At 52.8% G+C, this 21,436-nt stretch overlaps 1 protein-coding gene across 2 annotated transcripts; it reads left to right on the top strand.

The window, feature by feature from the left end:
* The first annotated feature begins 1,302 nt into the window (after positions 1 to 1,302).
* Positions 1,303 to 21,357, top strand: LOC135418685 (ADAMTS-like protein 2). 2 transcript variants are annotated; one of them, XM_064664186.1, is made up of 18 exons: positions 1,303 to 1,479; positions 7,792 to 7,934; positions 9,624 to 9,699; positions 10,198 to 10,300; positions 11,166 to 11,311; positions 11,552 to 11,675; positions 12,918 to 12,998; positions 13,312 to 13,487; positions 13,752 to 14,178; positions 14,749 to 15,169; positions 15,956 to 16,062; positions 16,244 to 16,373; positions 16,709 to 16,922; positions 17,535 to 17,690; positions 18,079 to 18,249; positions 19,869 to 20,045; positions 20,717 to 20,861; positions 20,971 to 21,357. In XM_064664186.1, exons 1-18 carry the CDS (start codon positions 1,408 to 1,410, stop codon positions 21,087 to 21,089), a joined length of 2,988 nt encoding a protein of 995 aa, XP_064520256.1. In that variant the 5' UTR covers positions 1,303 to 1,407; the 3' UTR covers positions 21,090 to 21,357. The 2 variants fall into 2 exon arrangements, with proteins under 2 accessions (XP_064520256.1, XP_064520257.1); XM_064664187.1 differs by having other exon boundaries at positions 1,304 to 1,479; positions 16,247 to 16,373.
* The last annotated feature ends 79 nt before the right edge of the window (positions 21,358 to 21,436 follow it).

Here is a 21,436-nt window from a genome sequence, read left to right as displayed (position 1 = left end):
GAAACCCTTGGTGAGGGAGCAGTGCAGAGCGCTGGAATCACCTCCCCACACTAATTACAGCACATCTGGCAGGCAGAAACCGCTGCTCCCCAGCTGCCCGCCCCAGGCTGGGGACACCTGATGCCATTTCTGCACAGCCTGTGTCCACGGATCACAGCAGCCAACTCCTGGGATGGCCGAGATGTGCCAGTATGGAGACTGGCAGCACCTTGCCGGGAGCTGCCTCGTGATCACAACCACAGCAAGGGGTGATCCAGAAAGGGGCAAAGAAAGTACCAGCAAGCAAATTCATTCCTCTCAAGTTGCATGCAGCGTGATTCTCCCCCTGTACTTGGCTCTGGTGAGATCCCACCTGGAGTTCTATGCCCAGTGCTGGGGCCCCCGACATAGGAGAAGGACATGAGCCTGTTGGAGTGAGTCCAACAGAGGAGGTCACAGAGATGCTCTAAGGGGTGGAGCACCTCTGCTCTGGAGACAGGCTGAGAGTTGGGGTTGTTCAGCCTGGAGAAGACTCCAGAAAGACCTTAGAGCCCCTTCCAGTGCACAAAGGGGCTGCAGACAACCTGGGGAGGGACTTTGGACAAGGGGAAATGGCTTTCCATTGACAGAAGGCGGTGTTAGATCTGATATTAGGAAGAAAATCCTCCCTGTGAGGGTGGTGGGGCCCTGGCACAGGTTGCCCAGAGAAGCTGTGGCTGCCCCATTCCTGGAAGCATTCAAGGCCAGGTTGGACGGGGCTTGGAGCAACCTGGGATAGTGGAAGGTGTCCCTGCCCACGGCAGGAGGTTGGAATGAGATGAGCTTTAAGGTCCCTTCCAAACCAAACTATTCTGTAATTCACCCACCACCCCATCAAGAGCAGCTCCCCGTGTCCCAGGTGATGCTGCACTCTGTCCCAGCGTGGAACACGGGCTGCTCCAGCGCGGGCAGAGGGATGCCTTGAGAAGCAGAGCTTGCCCAAAGAGGGTAGGAAGGAGGAATCGGGTGGCAAACGGGGTTTTGTGCGGGAGGCAAGGAGCGGAGGGCTCCGCTCGGGAGGGCGGGTGGCTCCGCAGGGACCTCTCGGTGCCGGGGCCGCAGCGGGGGCTCGGCAGGAGGGAGAGCGGGAGCCCTCGGAGCTCGGGGAGCGGCGGCAGCAGGGCGGTGCGAGGGGCAGGCGGGGCGCGGCGGGGCCCGAGGAGCGCCCGGCCCCCGTCCCATCCCAGCCCCATCCCTCCATCCGCATCCCTCCCTCCCCCGCCGAGCGGCCGCGCCGCGGGTCGCCGCCCGCCACCCGGCAGGTTGTAAAGTCATTAACTCCCCCAGCCATGCCGGGCCGCGCTCCCCGGGCCCCGCCGCGCCCGCCGCCGCCGCTGGTGGGCCGCCGAGCCGCCTCCTCCTCCGCGGCAGCGGCAGCAGCAGCGCGGCATGGCCGCCGCTCCCCGCATCCTCCTCATCCTCCTCCTCCTCCTCCGCGCCGCCGCCCCCCTCGGCGATAAGGTAAGCGGCGCCGGCGGAGCCTCCCCCCGACCCGCTCCCTCCTTCCTGCCTTCCCTCCCTCTTTCCCTCCTTCCTTCCCACCCCTCGGGGAGCCGCGGCGGGGCAGGGAGGCAGTGGGGGTCCGACCCGCGGCCCCTCGCCCTTCCCCGCAGGTTTCAGGTTCCTGAACTCCGGGATCCCCCCCGCGTCCCTCCCGCACTCCTGAGCTGCTTGGGAAGGGGGGGTTTGTCGCCTCTCCCCCAAACTGACCCCGAGGACCAGGCTGTGTCCGCTCGCCGTGCCTGGCACTAACAAAAGGGTGTGAGGATGCCGGAGGAGGGTCCCAGCATCACCGGAAGGACGGCGGGGGAGCAGCGTCTTTCCCTACTTGGGGCTTCGCCCAAAGCTGTCCCCCACGCTCGTCCCTCCACATTCATCTCTAGCAGAGGGTTGGCTCCGATTTAGGACTGGAAACAACAGGTTTTCCCCTTCCCCATCCGTCCTGCCACCCCAGCATGGGTTTAGGCAGCTGCTTTCCCTGCTGACCGTAGGATGCATGTCCAGGCATCCGAGCCCCATGCTCCCCTCATTCCTGCTCTCTTCCACAAAGGACCCTCTCAGCCTGGCCCTCCCCGTGGCACTTGTTTCACAGCGGCACTAAACCCCCTGTGCCAGTCCCCTTTTCCTTCCCGAGGTCCAGCCTGGGAGAATCCCCCCCATTACTGTGGCAGAGCAGGCAGAAATCCAGGCTTTGTGGGGCACCAGCAGTGCCCCTGCCCTCACGGGTCACTGCGTGCATTGTGCCCCCGAGGGGAACAGGTCCAGATTTCTTTGCTGCCTAAGAAATTCTGCTCTGCTAAAGGAAGAGGGGTTTGAGTTGTGTTTCCCACCCCCTGACTCATGGTTGGGGCAAAACAATCTCACATGAACCATCTTAAACACAGAAAAGACCAGACACTGCAGCTTTACAGTGAATAACCCAGGTTTGAGGAGCAGCAGTGTCTCCTGTTCTGGGGTTTGTCTTAACTTCAAAGCTCAAGTGTCTTATTTCCAATTTGTTTTTACCTCCACACACACCCGCTGACTGTCCTGTTCACCCCTGAACTGCAGGGCTAAGCCAGAAACTTCAAGCAGAGCAAACTGGGTCAGGAGAAACAGATGTGAAGTCCTTCATTTGGGACTGACCCGGATGGACTCCTCCATCAACACGTGTGCACGAGCCTTGGCTGCTCGTGGTTCTCCCTGCCCCCAGCAGCTGTGTTTGTATGACACCTAAGAGGAGGGTACCCCGGGTTGGGAGGAGGGCTCCTCAACCCTCTCTAGGACAAACACATTAATACTGTTGCCAGGTCTGCCCCAAGGACTTCCTTGCTCCAGGAGATGCCCGAGGAGCAATGTGATTGCAGATTACATGATTCAAGTTGTCCTGGTTGGGGGATTAACCTGAGGTTCTTCTTGCTCTCCCATTTTCTAAATAAAACATGGTTATGCAAAGAGTATCAGAAAGCCTCACTCCATAGTTTGGGCAAGCAAATTCCTTCCTAGCTGCATTCAATGCCTCTGAAAATCCTGATGATAGACATGTCTCATGCACAGCGCCTGTTATTCCCTTCTCCCCCTTTGCAGTTTTCCATCCTTTCTACCAGCTTGCCCCAGAATAAGTGCGTTGTCCCACTTGCAGGGAATGACCTAACTGACTTGGATCAAGTATTTTGTAATGACGTGCAGCGCTTGCCTGTGAACTTTCTGTCATGGCAGGATTACGAACAGAACTTGGTAGTTCTCCACTGGCTTCTGTTCACTGGTTTTCTAATTTGCTTCTCATCTGTGCCTCATTATATGTCCAGATTTCTGTTACTTATCTGCTGCAATTTCACATCGTTAACAAGCTGCCAGTTTTTTCCACAGATTGTTGTTCTTCCTCATCCCTTGACAATTATTCTGCATTGCTTGTTTTACCTCAGGATACCTTTCCCTATGAAAAACTCCTCAAATACCTTGTTTCAGCTTTTCTAAGGAAAATTTGTGTTTATGTCTGCTTCCAAACATTGAATCTCGCACGCAAACTATCTAGTCTGCCCAAACAGGATAAAGCAATAACAGGATGAGAAATAGCTTTGCACAAACACCAATTCCTTTGTAAAACATCAGGGCATAATTGCAAATGCTATTGTTTTTTTTCTCATGGCTGTGGTAGAGTCTATCACCACAGATTTAGTCAGAGAATGAGAGGAGGAACCCAAACCAGGGGCGCTGAACACAGTCATTCATTCCCAGATAATAATCTGTCATTCATTCCAGGCATTCAGACATCTGAAGCTACTTAGTATTTCAGTAAGTAGTGTGGTTTGCTGTAGAGAGAAGCCCTTAAGTAAAGAGAACGTGGAAATTTTTGGTAGAGGACATGCAGTTAATGGCCTCAGAAAAGGCCTGGGAAGAATTTATTTCATTTTCAGCTGCTGTTTCTAGTTGTCTTACAGGCTCAGACAGGGCTGAGCAGAACATTTTACGACAGCTACTGTGCCCTTCAGTGGTGGGCCAGCCCTCAAGGCATACCAGGCTGCAGTGGAGAGCCTCCCCCAGCTCCTCTATTAAGGGAACTAGAGAGGCATGTTTGTGGTCTCTCTTCCCAGACAGCTTTTTTTTTCCAGGAGCCAGGCTCTAATGAATCTCAAGATTAGGCACAACAATAAGCAACACAGGAGACTGGGCCACTGACACGGTAATTGCAGTTATTCCCAGGTTTCTGGGAAACCCAGTGTAGCTCAGAGCTGATCCAGAGCATGACAGAGAGTCAGCAGAGAATTTATTTCATCCCTTTCAACTCTTCAGAAAGGCTGCCTGGAAATCCGATAGGATGTCGGTCCAGGCCCACCCTTCTGTGCAGGGCTGAAGCATTTTGCTCGTGGCAGCCTTTGTCTGGCAGGGGGGAGAGGGGAAGCAGCTGCTGGGCTTTAGCTTAGACAGAAAAAGCTTTCAGTGACGCTGGCTTAGAGACTGGTGTTTCTGTCTTTGATGCTGGCAGATCTGGAGACAGGCATTTTATCCTGGAAAAGTTCCCCACAGGTTGGGGTTCAAAGCTCTGCTCCCCCCCAGCAAGAGGGCAGCAGGGCAGGCCCTCCCCTCCAGCCCAGGTGAGGAGGCACAGGAATTCCTTGGTTAACCCAAGAGAGGAAGAGCTGCGTAACCACCAGGTGCCAAACCACAGGCACCTCAGGGGAGATTCTTGTGGAGAGCACCTGGCTGAACTAGAATATGGTCTGTCTTTTCTATGGATGGAAATTCTCATCACCTAAGGAATCATACCTGGCCCTCTTACCTGCTTTAGCAGAGCTCTCAGCCAAGCCCAGGCAGAGCCAGCCTTATAAAGACTGGACTCGTGTGCATCTCCTGCTCTGGTTTTTCTAGTCTGCTCTGTTTCTGTAATTCTGCAGCAGAGTGCAAATCAGAGCACCTCCAGCATCTCCTGTAACACCAGGGCAGTGCAAAAGAGTTGTTGTAAAGCTCCTTTGACTCCTCCCTCTCTGAGGAGGAGATGGGGAGGGGGATTCACTCATCCAGAATCCACTCTTGGGATTTTTCAAGGGGCTTGGGAAACTAAAGCTAGGAGCTGATCTTATCTGGAATCTGTCCCACATTCCTTAATTTATTATCTGGACATTTGGAAAATGCAAATATCTCCAATTAAAAACAAGAACCATTTGTGTTTCATGGTCAGTGCAGATTTATTTCTGACAATACAATAAATTCAACACAGATTGGAAGCAGCTGCCCCAGCTCTAAGTACCTGAAGTTCCCTCTCCTTGTCCCCAGGCCTGGGGCTCAGATACAGTCATGCCATAAGGGGCATGGCCAAGGGGACAGCTCAGCATTGTCCTTGCTTACACAAGAAAATAAATGCTCCTAGGCAAGGACTGGGAAGGGAGCTTGGTCATGGAAAACCTGAGAGCCAAATCAATCTACTTAAAAAGTGATTGATTCCTCCAGCGCAGAGAGGAAGCAGGAACACGGCTTATGGATATAGGGGAACACATTTTATTAAAAGGAAAAAATCCCTCTGACTAGCATCCTTCAATAAATCTTCATTTGGGCTCCTGTCATTCCCAAGAGGCGCAGTGCAGAGATGTATCCTACTCTATCCGTAAGAAAGAGCTGCACAAAGGCAGGGATGCTGATCATCCCCAAACCTCAGCTCTGCCACCACATGCCAGATCTCCCTGTATCCAGGCAAAACACCCCAGGACCAGTAACCCTGAAAAGGTGCCTGCAACTTTGCACCACTCCAAATACACAAATCCTGTTTCATATCCTGAGGGTAGAACAGGCTGTTTCACTTCCCTTCACCCGCTTCCCTTCTGCCTCGTCTCACCTATTTGGATCACAAGATCCCCAGAGCAGGATTATTTTTATTGCCACCTGGGGAAAAGCTATGTAAATATCGCAGCTTTTGGTCCACATGCCTTCCCCCCAGGCAGCCCATGAGCCTCGTGTCACTACTCAGGGAAGTGGTAGGACACCAGCTCTGGTTATTCCCCCAGCTGTGGGAGAATCAGTGTTGCGCTGAGCTCTCCACACAGACACCGGATAAATCACTGGAATTCTCCTTCCTGACAGTTGTGAAGAGCTCCTTCTCCGCAGGCCTTGAGATGTTTATGACAGGGAAGCATAGGAGGGGTCAGGGAAAGATTTTGCTGAAAATACTTTACAATGAGAGACCTTTGGTTTCTTTCCTTTGTAAATGTGGAAGCTACATAGTCAGAATTTCCATTTACAGTATGATAATAAACAGTGAGACAAAAGTTCTCATAGGAAAAGGGTTGAGATGATTGTTTGGAAGAACAGAAAAAAGGTATTTTTGAAAACATGTCTGTTTCTTTTAAATTTCCTTTTCCTCTTGAGCAACTCATCTGCCGGTCACAGCATTTGGTCCCTGTCAAGCAAGTCAGTTCCAGCCAGAACATCCAAGTGCAGAGAGGAGTTTTGTTGTGTTCTTTTTGAAACCAACTCTTGCAATCACTAGAGAGCGAAGCACCAGGTAACATGGTGCTTTTTTGCAGCACAGTTAAGTTCCTTCCAACATGCTTTGGCTATCAGGAAGAGGCACTATGGGCATTTCAACCATTTAAGTTACAACTTAAAAACATTTGCATAAACCAGCTGCATCTCCTCTGCCCAGAGGCTGCTCTGTTGGCAGACACTGAGGAAACACAAGTTCTCAGGCAGGAATTGCACTACAAGATGAAGAGCACATTGGCTTTATTACACCATGAAAGAGCATAAAGCCAAGAGACAGTCAACCAAAATAGCGAGCAGAGCACATTTAGTGATGAGCAAACCCTGCAGAGTTTTCTGTCACATCCATCAGTTATGGTTTGCAGGTGGGTTGTTTGCAACAGGGCTATCAGCCACTACCACAAACCAGCATGTTTTGCCAACAGTATCACTGATACAACTTCCCTGAGCCCTTGCTTTAAAGCAGACTTCACACATACACACGCACACAAATTATTAATTTTCACCTATTAGTATTGAAACGCTCAGTATCCAGCTGGATAAATCCTTTTCAGTCACTGTCCTGTGTTAAACTCATGGCTGCATTTAACACTACTCACAGCTGTGCTTCAGTAAACAGCAGATTAATTCCTGCACAGACGAGTTTGTCAAAGTCCCCAGGAGCTTTTAGACCATCAGACACTAAGCAGGGAAATATTGCAAGGAAAAAAAACCCAGCTAAACCACAGAATTGCTTACCTGCTGGGAATTGTGGAGGCACAGCCAACAGCAGCCTGCTGCAATGACCACGCTGGGGCCAGGAGAGCTCAGCTTTGCCAAATTTAAAGGGTCAGCCCCAGCAAGGTGTGCTGGGAGAGGGAGCCCTGCTCCTCTGAGCATAGCGGGGTGCACGGGGAAAAGGGACAAGAGCACCTGCAGGAGGTTCTGGTTCTGAAGCACTCTTGAAAATGACTTCTGTGAGGGTTGAGGGGTGAGGAGCTTGGATCTCAGCTGATTTGGTCACAAAGGGAAGGTTATTCATTGAAATACAGCCCCAATGAGGGACACCTGTGTACTCCCAGTGATGCTGTGGGGCCGGTGTTGCTGTCACACGTGCCCAGTCCAACAGCCCACCTCTACATCGTGAGGTCCTGCTTCCCACTTAGTCTTGGAAGGAAATTTGAATTTTGAAATGTGTGAGCCTGATGTGGCCCCACAGGGCCTGGATCCTAGCACGTTGGTCCCAGTGCTGCCCATTTAGAAGGCATCCAGGTGACATGGCAGCTGCCTTTGGTGATGAGGAGCCAGGTTCTCCAGCTAACCATGCTCTGTTTCTGTCAGGACAGTAGTGAGGCAGCAGATGGAGGTGGCCCCTGGGATGAAGAGGTCACCAAGTGGTGGGGAGAGTGGAGCTCCTGGTCCACCTGCTCCCGGTCCTGCGGAGGAGGCGTGATGTCCCGGGAGAGGCACTGCTTGAGACAGAGGTGAGTCATGTCCCAGCCTGAGCCCTTGGCCAGGTCTCAAGTGGCAGAAAAGAAATTGGGTGCCCTGACCTGCATTTTGGGGCCAAACCTCCTTGTTTTGCAGGGTTGGCCATTCCCTCATCCGTGGCCTCTGGGAAAGGAAGGCAGCTGTTGTCCATGGAGCAAGGCAGTGGTGGGGAGAAGCACACCCCTGAACATCTCCCCCACTCAGCTTGACTTGTCTGATGGGGAGCAGGGGTTGGTCCCCTCCTGGGGTCTGTGGGAGACTTGAAGATGACGGAACTGTGGGCTGGAGAAGGCTAGCTCTGTTCCCTTTCCTTCACAAACCCTCACTTACAAGGGCTGCTCAACCAACCTAACCCTGATTTGTGACCAGCTAAGGATGTGGCTACATATTCCCAGACACCGTATGGAGACTTGATTTACTCCTGGCAGGAACCAGCTCAGCCACATCTCAGCAATTTCTCCTCTTTATTCCCTGCAGAGCTGGCAAGTTTTTTCCTCTCTGTCATTTATCTGGCTGTCACCTGACAGCATCTCCATTTGTCCCCTACAGCCACTTGTCCCCTACAGCTGCTACAGTCGTGGTATCAGTCGGACTGGATTTGTGGGAGTGGGGAGAGCTGGAGAGCTTCAGCTGCCTGAACTCCTGCTGTTCCCTCTGGGTCACCTTGCCACCAAACCCTCCTCCTCCTCCTCCTCCAGCACCTCCCTAACCTGCTGCTCCAGGCTCCTGAGGTGTTAATGAGAGCTGGAATCCTGCAGCACTGCCAGCTTTCCCTTCTGCATGAATGCACTCCTGAGTGGAGGAAACTCAAACTAGGGCCCCCAACCTGCCCTCCTTCATGCAGCAGAAAGCTCCTTTTATGTGGGCTGGTTGGCAGCATGGTGAGGGTCCAGATGTGCTGCAGCACCTTCTCTCTGGGTGTGGCCTCCCTGGATGTCTCTGCTGCTGCTCCTCCTCCTCCCCAGCACCCAGTGGCCATGATGGGAAAGCAATGGGAAACAGAGAACAGGGATGGAGGCTGGGGCTGTCCCACACGCCCCACAGCCAGGGCAGCCCTTCTGCCCTTTGCCTCCTACCAGAAGAGGGATTTTTCTCTCCATTTGGCATTGGCTCTACCCTTGACTCCACAGCTGGAGTGGGGAGGCTTTGTGTGGTTTTTTTACTCCGGGGATCAGCTAAAGCATCAAGTGTTGAAATTCCCATGGTTTTGGTATATCACCTGCACCAAGCCTTTCCTGTTAGTCTTTTAAGCTGGCCAGTCCTTATGAGAGGTGGCATCTCTCTGCCTACTGCACAGTGAATCCTGAAATCAGCTCCCCTGGTCACTGCAAGTTCTGGGTGCTTCCGTGGAAGTGATGAATCATCAGGGTCTATTGTCCTTTGGGTCACATCAACCCTTTTGAAGCTAAGAGGTGAAGGGACACAGAGGCAGTGATACTGGAGTTGCTCTCTATCTGCTCAACCTGCCCCAAAAAGGGAGCAGCCTAAAATCACAGCTCACCTAAAAGCACTGAAAATGTGTTTCAGAGGAGATGTTGGACAGTCTAGATCCAGAAGGCTTTGCTCCGATAAAATGCCTGCCTTGTTTCTCCCCTCTAAGTCAGGTCTGACTCGTCTGTCATCCTCAGTACCTTGGTACTTCACAGATCTCCATCTCATGTCTGGAAATTTCTGCTTTCCAGGCTCCAGATGCCCCAGGGAACAAACAGCACCATGTGTGTTGGTCAAGCCAAGCACTACCAACTGTGCCAGCAGCAGGTGAGAATCACTTCCAGTACTGACTGGGGGATGTGGGACTCCAGGGGTCCCACCTGGAGCTGCAAGAGCATCAGCACTCGGGGTGGGACTGATCCCACGGAGGAGCAGAGACAAGGGATAGGATCCACTCCTGGGGTGGTGGATGATGGGCCTTTGAGGACGTAGGAGATGGGCTTTACTGTCTGGGACTGAGAGATGGGGGAAAAGAATGTAAAAACATATTTCTTGTGGGGTGAGGGGAGGGATGAAGTTTTTCTTGTATGCTTTTCCTTTTGCTGGAAGGAATTTTTGCAGGACTGTTAAATACAGCTGTCTGAGAGCCCCTTGGCAATGAAGCCCTGGCCTTTCTGCCTGTATTAGGGCCCCTCAGAGTCCATTGCTAATTCCTTCCAGGGTGGACAGGGCATTTTCATCCTCCAAGGATGCAGCAGTGACAAGCAGCTGTCACAACCATGGCTGTGACATAGGGAGCTTTGATGGTATTTATTCCCTCCATAGCCCTGCCCAGCCAACACAGCAAGCTTCAAACAGCAGCAGTGCTCCAGTTTCAATGCCAAAGCCTTTGGGAAGCGCTACTACCACTGGATGCCCCTTTATCCAGGTGAGTTTCCACAGCTTCACACAAAGGATGAGGGAGAGCAAACACCCACAGAATCTCCTCAGGCACAGAAGGGTAAGGTCCTGGGGACAAGGGATAGATGCTCCTGGCTGGTCTGGAAGTGCTTCCCTGTGCTCTCTGCTTTGGAGAAATCATTCCCTCTCTCTTCACAGAACCCCTCAACCCATTCAGGCCTCCTGTCTCCCTGCACTGCTCCTGTTTCAGGTCCTCCAGCAGCAAGCAGTGGTGGGCAGACAGGACATGGGCTTCTCTGGGTTGTCTTGGCTAACCAGCACTCATCTTGGCAGAGTGGGTGTTCATGCTCCTTGTGCCTTCTACCTATTTGGCTGCCTCTCACTCAGCCTGCTTCCCACTGGGCTGGTGCTGGGTTGTTCTGAGCAAGATACTCATCCATTCCCTGCAAAGTCAAGACAGATGGCTTCACGTGGGTGTCCAGTTGTCCCTTGAGGCTCAGACTGAGCTCACCTAAGGTAGATTACCCTGTTTCTGGACTCACCTGTTCTTCAATTATCTGCTAAGAAGACATGGAGCATCTGCACCTACAGCTTCAGCTCCTCAGCTGAATGGGGTGTAGCTGGTCACAACCCCACAGAGTCAATAGCCCTCTTGGCAAAGAAGAGGGTTTGCCAGCAAGAAGTATTTCTGCTAGGCACAGTTCCCAGCTGTAGCCTCATACCATGACCCCTTCACTACTACAAAATCCGTAGATTTGGGGTCTCATCTCAATCAGCAGGAACATCAAGGTGACATCAAACCATCAGTGTGGATAAGGGGAAGGTCCCCTTCCTTGCTGCATGTCTCTGAGCACTTTGACCTGCCTGGTGACTCTGTGCCTCTGTCCCTTCAGATGACTACACCAGTATCTCCAACAAGCCCTGTGACCTCCAGTGCACCACTCGGAGTGGGGAGAGGCAGCTGATGGCCCGAGCACAGGATGGTACCTCCTGCAAGGACAGGACCTATCAAGGGGTCTGCATCAATGGAAAGTGTGAGGTGAGGCTCTGGGAGGAAGTAGTAGAAAATTTGGGAGTATAGTTGCATGACTGCACCTCCTGCTCATCACAAGGCCAACAGGTCCCTGCAGGGAAACCCAGGCCTGGTGTTGGATTTGTTCATTACACACACACCCCCCCAAACCCCACCAAAAGAGCACAGTAGCATTTCCTGGGAAAGACCCTGCCCTGTGGAGATAAGCTGGCCCCAGGAAACCCTCTGTTGTTTTGTTCTTTGCAGCCGGTTGGGTGCGATGGGAGCCTGTACTCGCCCCGGACGATGGACAGATGCAGGGTGTGTGGAGGGGACGGCAGCACTTGCCACCGTGTCTCGGGCAGCTTCCGAAAGGCAATCTCACAGATAGGTACTCCCTGCTACCACAGTCCAGAGACTTCACCTGCTACTTCCTACCACCAACTGGCTTAAACAAGGGTAGGAGTTTCCCAGCTGCTTGGTGGAAAGAGCTGAGGAGTGCCACCCCTGCTTAAATGCCTGGTTTTGTCCTTTTCACTTAACCCTCAGAGGAGATTGGTTTGATGTGCTGTACATTAGGCTGGTAAGGTTTCCCTTCACCTCTTTACAATAGGAAGCAGCTGGGGATCTCTTTGTTCCTATTGATTTTGGCATCTTGCCCACCTCAGATAATGTGAAGAGATCAATGAATCTTCTTTTATTCGTGCTACGTGTTCATTTGAAACTTGAGCTATGATGAGGGTCACAGCATTTGTTTCAGCCTGCACTTAATCTCCTGCTTTCCCCAGTCCTGTGGCTGGCACAGCTCAGGGACAGTCCCCTCTGAAACCAGGCTGAGGATTCATCCCTTGCAACCTCATGGCCCAGTCCTCCACCCACAGAAGGAATAGACTGTGGTATGCTCATTAGTAATTAATCAACTGTGGTTTGAGGATGTTTTGGAACATCATTTCACACTGTTGTTGTTTCACTAGTCTGCCTCCCTCTCTACAAACACCAGACTAGAAAAGCACTTGGGCCCCTTTCCAGAGCGGGGGGAATGGTGCTATCCCCACTAGCAGTACGGGTACAGGTTTGGCCTCCCATTCCATCCCTCCTAAAATCTTACAGAACAGACAAGACCTGCGTTTCTAGCAAGGAAGACAAACTGCCAAACCATGTGACTTTAAGAGCCTCTGATTTCCTCTCCCTTTAAAGGTCAATTTTTATGTTACTCCTGAGACAAATTCCATGGAGTCAGAAGCTTAGGGGACCTATGGTCTTTTTCCATCTTCTGTTCTGCATCAGCCCTGATTGCTACTAAGCTTTTTTCTGTGCTCTTGCCAGAAAGAGTGTGAGAAACACATTCATCCACACCCCCAAAGCCAGACTGTTTCACTTGTGCAGTTCCTTCCTGACTCCAAACCCAGCAGTGCTCAGACTGGACTTGTGATGGTGATCTGTAATGGGATTTCAGAGGGGACCTTGGATTAGAGCTCACAGACTGGTGCAACATGCATTTATGCCCTTGGCATCCTGCTCCTGAAAGGCAGCCCTGCCCCCTACAAACATGCTTTTCCCATGAGCTGATTTTCCCATCCAGACCTTTTGATTCCATCCTTGGGGTCTCCTCACGCTCTGTTCTGTTCCTCAGGTTACGTGTTCGTCACCAACATCCCTGCTGGTGCCACGGACATCCTCATCATTGAGCGCAGGAAAACAGAAAACATCCTGGGTAAGCAGGGGAGCCAGATGGATGTGGAGATCCCAGTTCCGCTGCCTGGGAGGTGGGAGGAGGCTCTGTGCATTCCCACGTGTGAGCGTTTCCTCCAAGGTAACACAGCGGTGCTTCACCTCTCCGTAAACCAAGGCTACCACATCTCCAGTGGCAGGAGAGACATTTGGAACCCAAGCTCGCTATGGGCAGGGCCTGGTGTTCTTTTTCTGCTGGACTTTTCTCGTTGATGGGCTGTTTTCTCTCCTCATTGCCTTTGAAGCCCCAGTGTTCCACAGAGTGCCACATTTGTCTGTTTTTTCTCTCTTTGAAGCACTTGCAGATGAATCTGGGCATTTCTTCTTCAACGGCAACTCTGCCATTGACAATCCCCAGAACTTCAGAGTGGCTGGCACCGTCTTCAAGTACCGGCGGCCCTCGAACCTGAACTCGGATGGGCTGGAATACATCATGGCTCATGGGCCCACTAACCAGTCTCTGAATGCCATGGTATGTGAAGGGCTAGTTTTAGGCTTTGCTGTCTTGCCTGCTTCTCTCAGACAGAAGGAATATAACCTGGTTCCCAAGCCAAACCTGCATGTGTAGGTGGCCGAGGAAGCCAGATAAGCTTGGCAAGGAGTGGCTCTCCTTTTGGATTTGTGAGGATGCTGTCTTCTCTCAACATCCATCACCAAATAGATGTGGCTAGAAGAGGTTTCTGGGAAAGCACACATCCCTAAAATGAAAGCAGTTTTTTCTCTCTCTTTCCTCCAGTACTATAACTTTAATGGGAAAATGCCACACATAACTTATGACTACACTGTGCCACGGATGCCACCGCTCCAAACCGCAGCCCCTGCTCTAGCCAGACCTCTCTATCATCACCTACCAGAGACCAGCCAGAACCACCCCATGCCAGCCAACTCCAGAGCTGCCCAGGACTTCAATGCCACATGGCTCTCCCTGTCTCCAGATGACACCAGTGAACAGCTTCCTCTAAGAGAAGGGCATGAAGATTTGGACTTCAGTCACCCGCACTTCTTCCAGACTAACTCCACCAGTCAGACCCGGGACTGGGGCTGGGAACAAAGTGAAGAGAAGGAGAAGTATGACTTCCAGATCAGACAGATTTACCATGCCAACACAGCAGGAGAGGAAGAGGAGGAGGAAGCACCAGCAATTGGTGGAGAAACAGAGTTGGGTCAGTTGCTTTGTTTTTCCTTCTCCTGTTTTACTGATTGAAATCAGACGTCCCACACTGGTCTTCTTGAAATCTAAGGTGGCTTTACCATTGGGGTGGACAGGAGGGAATGATGGAATGGGGTGGAGACTGCTGGGGAGCAGCAAGGGCCAGCAACTCTGTGGGGGAAGGGGAGCTGGGAGAGGGTGGGCACCATATGGATCAGGCATGGCAGTGCCTCAGCGCCTGAGCTTGGCAGGCAGGGCAGTGACAGCAGCAGGGCCTAGCAACAGTCCAGTGATCATCAGGTGGCAAGTCAAATCTGAGGTCAATCTGGAGAGCCAAAAAGCAATTCAGAAACAAAGGACATCTGCAACATTCCTCAGCCCAGGACTGAAGGCCCAGACTTGAGCTTAAATGGAGCTCCAGAGCAGATAGAGAGGTTGGTCAGAGCAAGTAAGGCCTCTTGGTGCTCCCTGGTGGCAATTTATGATTTTGAGGCCAAATACTGAATGTTTTTTGCCTTGCTAAATGTCACATGCTGAAATACAAATCCAGTGTAGTTAAAGCATCCCTGTGTTTTTCTTCCAGCTCTCAGGTTCAACCAAATCTCCATCAGCACAGCTGTGCCCTACAGCATGAGGAGACCCGAGCTCTCGGAGAACAGCCACGTAGCATCCTCCAGGCTGCGTCTCTTCAGGAGGCTGTGCCACAGAGACCCTCACAACACTGCCTTTTGCAGGGAGCTGCAGCACCTGGCAGCCAAGATGGCCCCAAGGAACTCCTCAGCAGGGCTATGGGCTGGGGCAGCTGCCCCGTGGCCACAGGGCCTCCACAAGGGGCCGGCCCGTAAGAACTCACTGGAGGACTTGAAGGTGGAGGCATTTGCTGGGAGTCAGGGGCCAGCAGCCAACTACAGCATGGTGGCATCTGTGGAGAGCCCTCTGCGAGGTGCCAGCCCAACTGTGGACATCAGCCAGGCAGAGCCTCTGCGAGCCCCTGGCACGGAAAGGTGGCACTTGGTCTCCTGGGCAAAGCAGGGGCGTGGTTAGCTGGGGAGGGAGGGTCAAGCCAGTCCTCTGGCAGTCTCCCTGCTGTCCTTGATGACCCCATTCACCAGTGTCTATCCCTGGCAGCTGCTGTAGTTGCTTCCTTGAAAGACCGAGTGTCACAACTGGCCTGACACAAAGCTCACAGAACATATTTCAGGTCCTGCTGCCATTTAAATGGATGCTGAAGAACCTGCAAGGCCAATGCTGGTGTGGTTGTAAAGAAGGCCAGGAGTCTATAGCATGTCACATACACACATTTCCCACCACATCATGCCCCGCCTGTCCCATTCCTCTGAGCACGTAAGCTTATGAAACTTCTGTAGACATTTGGCAGGAGACTGAGAGCCAACTTTGAAATATTTCTGGCAAGCCACATGTGAACTCTCCCTGCCACATTATATGATATGAGAGACACCTTGCTTGAGCTCCCCTTTCCAACCTAAATCATGGCTCTCGGGGTGGTAGTATGAGCTGAGGCTGAGGGCACCCACATGGCTGAAAGCCCATAATATACATGAGACTTACTGTGAACGATGCTTTCTCCTTGCTAGTTGAATTCAGGAGGTGGATCAAGGCTTTGCACTCTCTGTTCATCAGTGGTTTGCCTTGCCCGGGGTGAGCAAGATGTAGAGCAGAAACACTGGGTTTCTTCCCATCTTCAAAAACAGAGAGGAGGAATTTTCCTCTATTTTATGTTTGCAGCAGTTTTTTTCAGTTTTCACTCACACCACCTCCTTTTTCTGCAGCAATGAGTTCGACGTGAGCCCCGTGGGCCACGATGACATCAGCTTGGCTGACATGTATCGGTGGAAAGTCTCAGCTTATGCCCCCTGCAGCTCCACATGCACTTCAGGTAGGTTTGGCTTCCAGTGGCTGATCAGATGAGGTCCTTTTGGGGAATTGATGGAGAGAATCCTGGTATTTTTTACATGGCAGGTAGAGTTTCAGATGCAGTGAGCACTCCAGTTATTTAATGATTGTGGGAGGAAGCTTTTTGATCTGAACATGACTGAGAGAGGGTGTTGCTTGCCCAGCAGGTATCAGCTCCTCCTATGCAATGTGTGTGAGGTACGATGGAGTGGAAGTGGACGAATCGTACTGTGATGCCCTGACCCGACCAGAACCCACCCATGAATTTTGCACAGGGAGAGATTGCCAGCCTAGGTGAGTGGAAATGGCATCAGCTGTCCAGGGGCACAACAGATCTTTGTAAGGATCACTTTCTGCTCAAAGCATACAGTCATTTTTGGGCTGTATGCACTTAGCCTTTGTATCCCCTTGTAAGCAAAAAGAGGGAAGGAATTTGGGATCTGATAAGAGCAAAGCATCACCAAGACCAGCATCACCATCACAGACATATATGTAATAAGCAGATTCATAGCAGCAGCTGCTGGGTGAGGGAGTCCCAAGAGTGTGGGCACAACCCTGCCACCCCACATCCCTTGTCCCCCTTACCTGGGTTTTCCTCTGTGTTTTCTCTCCTGGGGCTGCTCGTGGAGGTGGGAGACCAGCCGGTGGAGCGAGTGCTCCCGGACCTGCGGCGAGGGCTCTCAGTACCGCACCGTGCGCTGCTGGAGGATGCTGGCCCCGGGCTTTGACAGCTCCGTTTATGACGACCTCTGCGAGGCAGCGGGGCTGGCCAGGCCCATGGAGAGGAAAGCCTGCAAGAACAAGGCCTGTGGGCCCCAGTGGGAGCTCTCCGAGTGGTCCGAGGTAGGCAGTAGGGGAGCTTTGCTGCCAGAGGTGAGGTAAGGAGGAGCTGGGGTTGGGATGGGGCCTGGAGGAATGTGGCTGGTAGATGGAGGGGGCTGAGGGAGCCTCTGGGCAGCAGCATCCTTGGGAAACAAGGGCTGCCTTTATCCACAGCTCCCCTGTTCTGGCACTGCTCAGCAAAGGCCATTGCAAAACATTTTTTCCTAAGGTCGTTTCTCAAGCAGGGTGTTGACCAAGTGAAAGCCCTGCCAGCAAGAGGCTTTGCCTCCCTCTTCCAGAGGATCCAAACGATTCTATCTGACTGAGAGCGAATGGAGAAACAATACCATGGAGATACAGAGAAATTAAACCTAACTGAAGTCCCTTTGGTTGACTTTCCACTTTTGACTGCTTGGGCTGTGGCCCAGTGACTTTGCACAGCAGTTCAACATTGAAGTGTTGGAGCTCTGGGTCCCAAACTAGATGAGCACCAAAGATAGAGACAGATCCACCTTTTTCTGTCCCTGCTGGGGTCCTTCCCCTCTCTCCTAGTGCAGCAGGAGGAGGCATAGCTCCCTCCCACCCTTTCTCTCTGCTCCTGAGCCCGGGGCTGACTCGGTGTGCCCCTTGCAGTGCTCGGCCCGGTGTGGCACGCAGGGGACGATGAGGCGGGAGGTGCGCTGCTCCGTGGAGGTGTCCCTGTGTGACAAGGCCCAGAAGCCCAGCAGTGAGAAGGTGTGCACAGGCCCCCCCTGTGACCGCCGCTGGACCGCCTCGGACTGGGGCCCGGTGAGTCCAGAGGGGCTGCTGCTCCTTGCTCCCAGTGCCAGGGGCGCAGGGCTGGCGGGAGGGAGCAGGTGGGCAGACACGCTGCAGCTCTCCTTTGGCTTTCTTCTGGCAGAGGCCAAGCAAAAGAAACTAGAATAATCTGTATTTTTGCCTCTCTGTGCTATACATTTTGGTTAACTCTGAGGTGAGCTCCATTCAATAACCTGGGAAGCTCATAGCACCTGGAGAATGGAAGCGCCTGCTAGATGTACCTCTGAAGCCCCTTGGGATCCAGTGCCAGTCCAAGTGGCAGGGCTAGACTCTGGACTCAGTTCTCCTGGCACCAGTGACCCTGACCTCTCCCCTTTCTTGCTTTCTGATGTGTCTAAATGCCCTGTGTTCCTCCAAGTGCTCAGGTTTGTGTGGCGAGGGACGCATGAGCCGCTTCATCGCGTGTCGCAACCTGGAGGGGAAAGTGATCTCCAACTCTCAGTGTGACCCAGCCACCAAGCCCCTGGCTGTTCATCCGTGTGGAGACAAGGACTGCCCTGCACACTGGGTGGAGCAGGAGTGGGAACAGGTAAAGCCGGCCCTGTGTCCTCAGCCCGCCTTTCCACCCCATATCACACAGGACATGGTGGGAGCCTGGTTCCCTTGGCAGAGCAAGGTTGTGTAGTGTGACCTCCAGCCATGGAGCTATACCCTTGTCCTAGCTCCTTTTAGAAAGAGGGAATGACTAATGAATACCCCAGCTTGTCCCTGCTCTGCCACCCCAAAGTTTGTGGCATTTGCTGCCTTCCCAGGGATCTCCATTGGAGGGCAGCAATGTTCTAAGGAAACCGTCCTCCTCTCCCACCTGGCTGGGAGTTGCAGACACCTCAGCAGAGCTTTTCCAGAACCTGCACTCACCCCTGAAAAGATTTTGGTCCTGCCACTAAAGAGAAAAACCAGCCTCATCCTTGATAAATAACAGCTGGAGGTAAACCTGAACCCTGGAAATCACCACGACTGTGTACTTGCCTCAGGAATTAGTGAACATGGTCCAGGTGTTCCATTCTACCAAACAATCAGTCTTTGCCTGTCTCCTTCTGCTCTTTGTGTTGCTAAAGACTTTAGGCTTTCCCATACAATCTGATCCAAATCCCAGAGCGTCCAGAAGGATACCTGGAGTCAGTTGTGGAGCTTGGGCTTTTTCTTTGAAGTCTTGAGCAAACTAGAGATTCATAAAGCACTAAGGAAAAAGGTTTCTAGGAAAAAAGGGAAGCAGCCAAGGCCTCTCCCTGCCAGCCATAGCTAAACCTCTGTTTCCACTTCGCTCCCTTTATAGCTGCTGATTACACTCAGTTGAGTCTCACCCAGCACTGGTAACGAGCACAAACTGGTTAAACCTGGGGACCCAAGGCAGTTTGATACCTGTCCTCTGCTCTGGCCCTCGGTGTGGGTCATGCACAGTCCTGCAGTACAGTTTTCAGCTGTGTCCAGGCTTTCAAACTCAGCAGAGCTCTGAAAGACCAGCTGAGCTCCCCACCTTTGCCTGTGCCAGCTTCTTTGCCGTGTTCCCTTAGCTGAGGAGCTGCGAGTTCACAGGATGACTAAGGGTGGATGCAAGCCAGCCATGCTGACCCTGCAGTGGTGAAAAAGGGCACAAAGCAGTTAAATCTCAAACTGACAACTGCCTCCGCGAGGCTCAGGGAGTAGATCCTGCCTCCTGCTGCTTCTGGTGGTGTCCTGAGGGAGGGAGCCCTCCCAGCTAAGCCTGCATAGCTGTGGGCTCAGCAGTACTTGTCCATGTGCATCACCTGCAGTGCACCACTTCGGTCCCCTTGGGCCCGTACAAAGCTCGTCGGTACTCCAGGATGTAGGTTGCTACATGCATACGCTGCGTGGTTTTCGAGAACATAGAAACACATAAAATAAGGCAGAAACAGCCTCTTGTAGTCTTACCTTGGCTGCTCCAGGTCCCCTGTGGTAGCTGCTCTCAAGGCCAGCCAAGGTGAACTCAGCTAAGCATTAATTACCAGCACCTGTCCCCCCTCCCTGGGAAACGTGCAGAAACGCGTTGCTCCTGTGACCTGGGCAGCACTTGCCTCCATTAGACTGGTGTTAGCACAGGCGTTGAGCACCTTGCTTCTGAGCTTACCTGAGGCTCTGCAGCTGCTGAGCCCCCTTTGTTACCTGGCTGCTCTGCTCCCTTCCCAGTGTGATGCCAGCTGCGGGCGAGGGATGAAGACCCGGCTTGTGCTGTGCGCAGGCCTGGAGAACGGTGTGTACAGGGAGTACCCTGAGAAGGACTGTGAAGCCTCTCAGAAACCTGAGGAACAAGCTGCCTGTTTCAGGAGGCCGTGTTCAACATGGTTCACAACCTCCTGGTCCCAGGTAGGGCTGGGGGTGGTGGGGAAGGGCAATTAAGGCCTCGTAGCCCTGGGTGGTGGAGGGGGACCTGTGCTGAGGGTCTCTGGCAGCACATTCTGCTGAGGGCTCTGCTAGGTCTGGATGGGACCCTGAGCTCTGCTTTTCTGCAGACCAGGCAGCAGGTTGAGGGACTGGCACACGCAGGCTGGAGAAAAGCTTGGAGCATGTGGTTTATTGCCTCAAGCAAGAGCTTGCACCACACTGCAGGCATACAGGATACAGCCGTGCCCTCCTCTGCCAGGAGTACATGTTCTGTCTTCCCCTGCTTTCCCTTGATAGTGGCTGCAGAGCATTTAGGGAATGAGAAGAGAGGAGAGCTGAGCCTGGCTCACAGCACCCATTTTCTCTCACAGTATCAACACTCCAAACAAAAATCTGAGTTGCATTAAAGAGATGAAAGCAAGATGAAAGCAAACTCCTCCCTTGCTCTGCCCCAACCCCAACTCAGGGATGCTCTCCTCCAGCAACAGAAAGGGAGCATAAGTTTGAGATCAGTGTGGGATTTGATCCAAACCTCCTCAGGAATGGTCTCCAAAGCAGGGACTGGGAGGCCTCACTAGAAGAAAGAACTTGGGAGCTATAGGAAAATGAAAAATGCCTCTCACAGTCTCTTTCCTCTTTCTCGACCCCCACAGTGCAGCAAGACGTGTGGTGCTGGTGTGCGGCTGCGCGAGGTGAAGTGCTACCAGGGGGAAGCGCTGGCTCAGGGCTGTGACCCCACTTCCAAACCAGAAGCCAGGCAGACCTGCCAACTCCAGCCGTGCCCCACAGAGGCACCAGGTACGTCTGGGAGGGCAGGGGGGTAGAGGAGCCCTTGGGAGCTCTTTGCTCTCTGCTGGGGAAGCACAACTCCTTTTTAACCCCTTCTGTGTGTGCTTCTGTTCCCCAGAAGATGCCTGTGAGGACAAAGCGACGGCCAACTGTGTGCTGGTGCTGAAGGTGAAGCTGTGCTCTCACTGGTACTACAGGAAGGCTTGCTGCTGGTCCTGTCGGCTCAAGTCACCCTGAGTCCTGCCAGGCCCTACTTCCCTTCCAAGTTCAGGGGCAAGAGCCCCCTCGAGCCAGACTTTACCACTTGAAGCCACCCCACTTGGCTTGGCTGTGGAGCCAGTCCCTGTAGACCAGCCTGCTCAGCGAGGAAGGATTCCTAGGACTTAATCACTGTTCCCTCTCCATCAAGAGGGTTTTATACAAGACAAACCATCAGTGCCTAGAAAGCTACTGAGAAGTGAGTTGGGAAAGCCTATCCCTGCTGTCACTGTCTCTGGGGATCACTAGTTGGTGATCACTAGTTGGTGATCATTAGTTGGAGGCAGAGGGGCACAGGGGCTGGCCCATGGCAGGGCACGGACAAC

The sequence above is a fragment of the Pseudopipra pipra genome, chromosome 9 (genome assembly GCF_036250125.1).
Source record: "Pseudopipra pipra isolate bDixPip1 chromosome 9, bDixPip1.hap1, whole genome shotgun sequence".
In the NCBI taxonomy this organism is placed as follows: Eukaryota; Metazoa; Chordata; class Aves; order Passeriformes; family Pipridae; genus Pseudopipra; species Pseudopipra pipra.
Note: the sequence above shows the minus strand (reverse complement) of the source record. Positions and strands in the feature narration are given on the sequence as shown.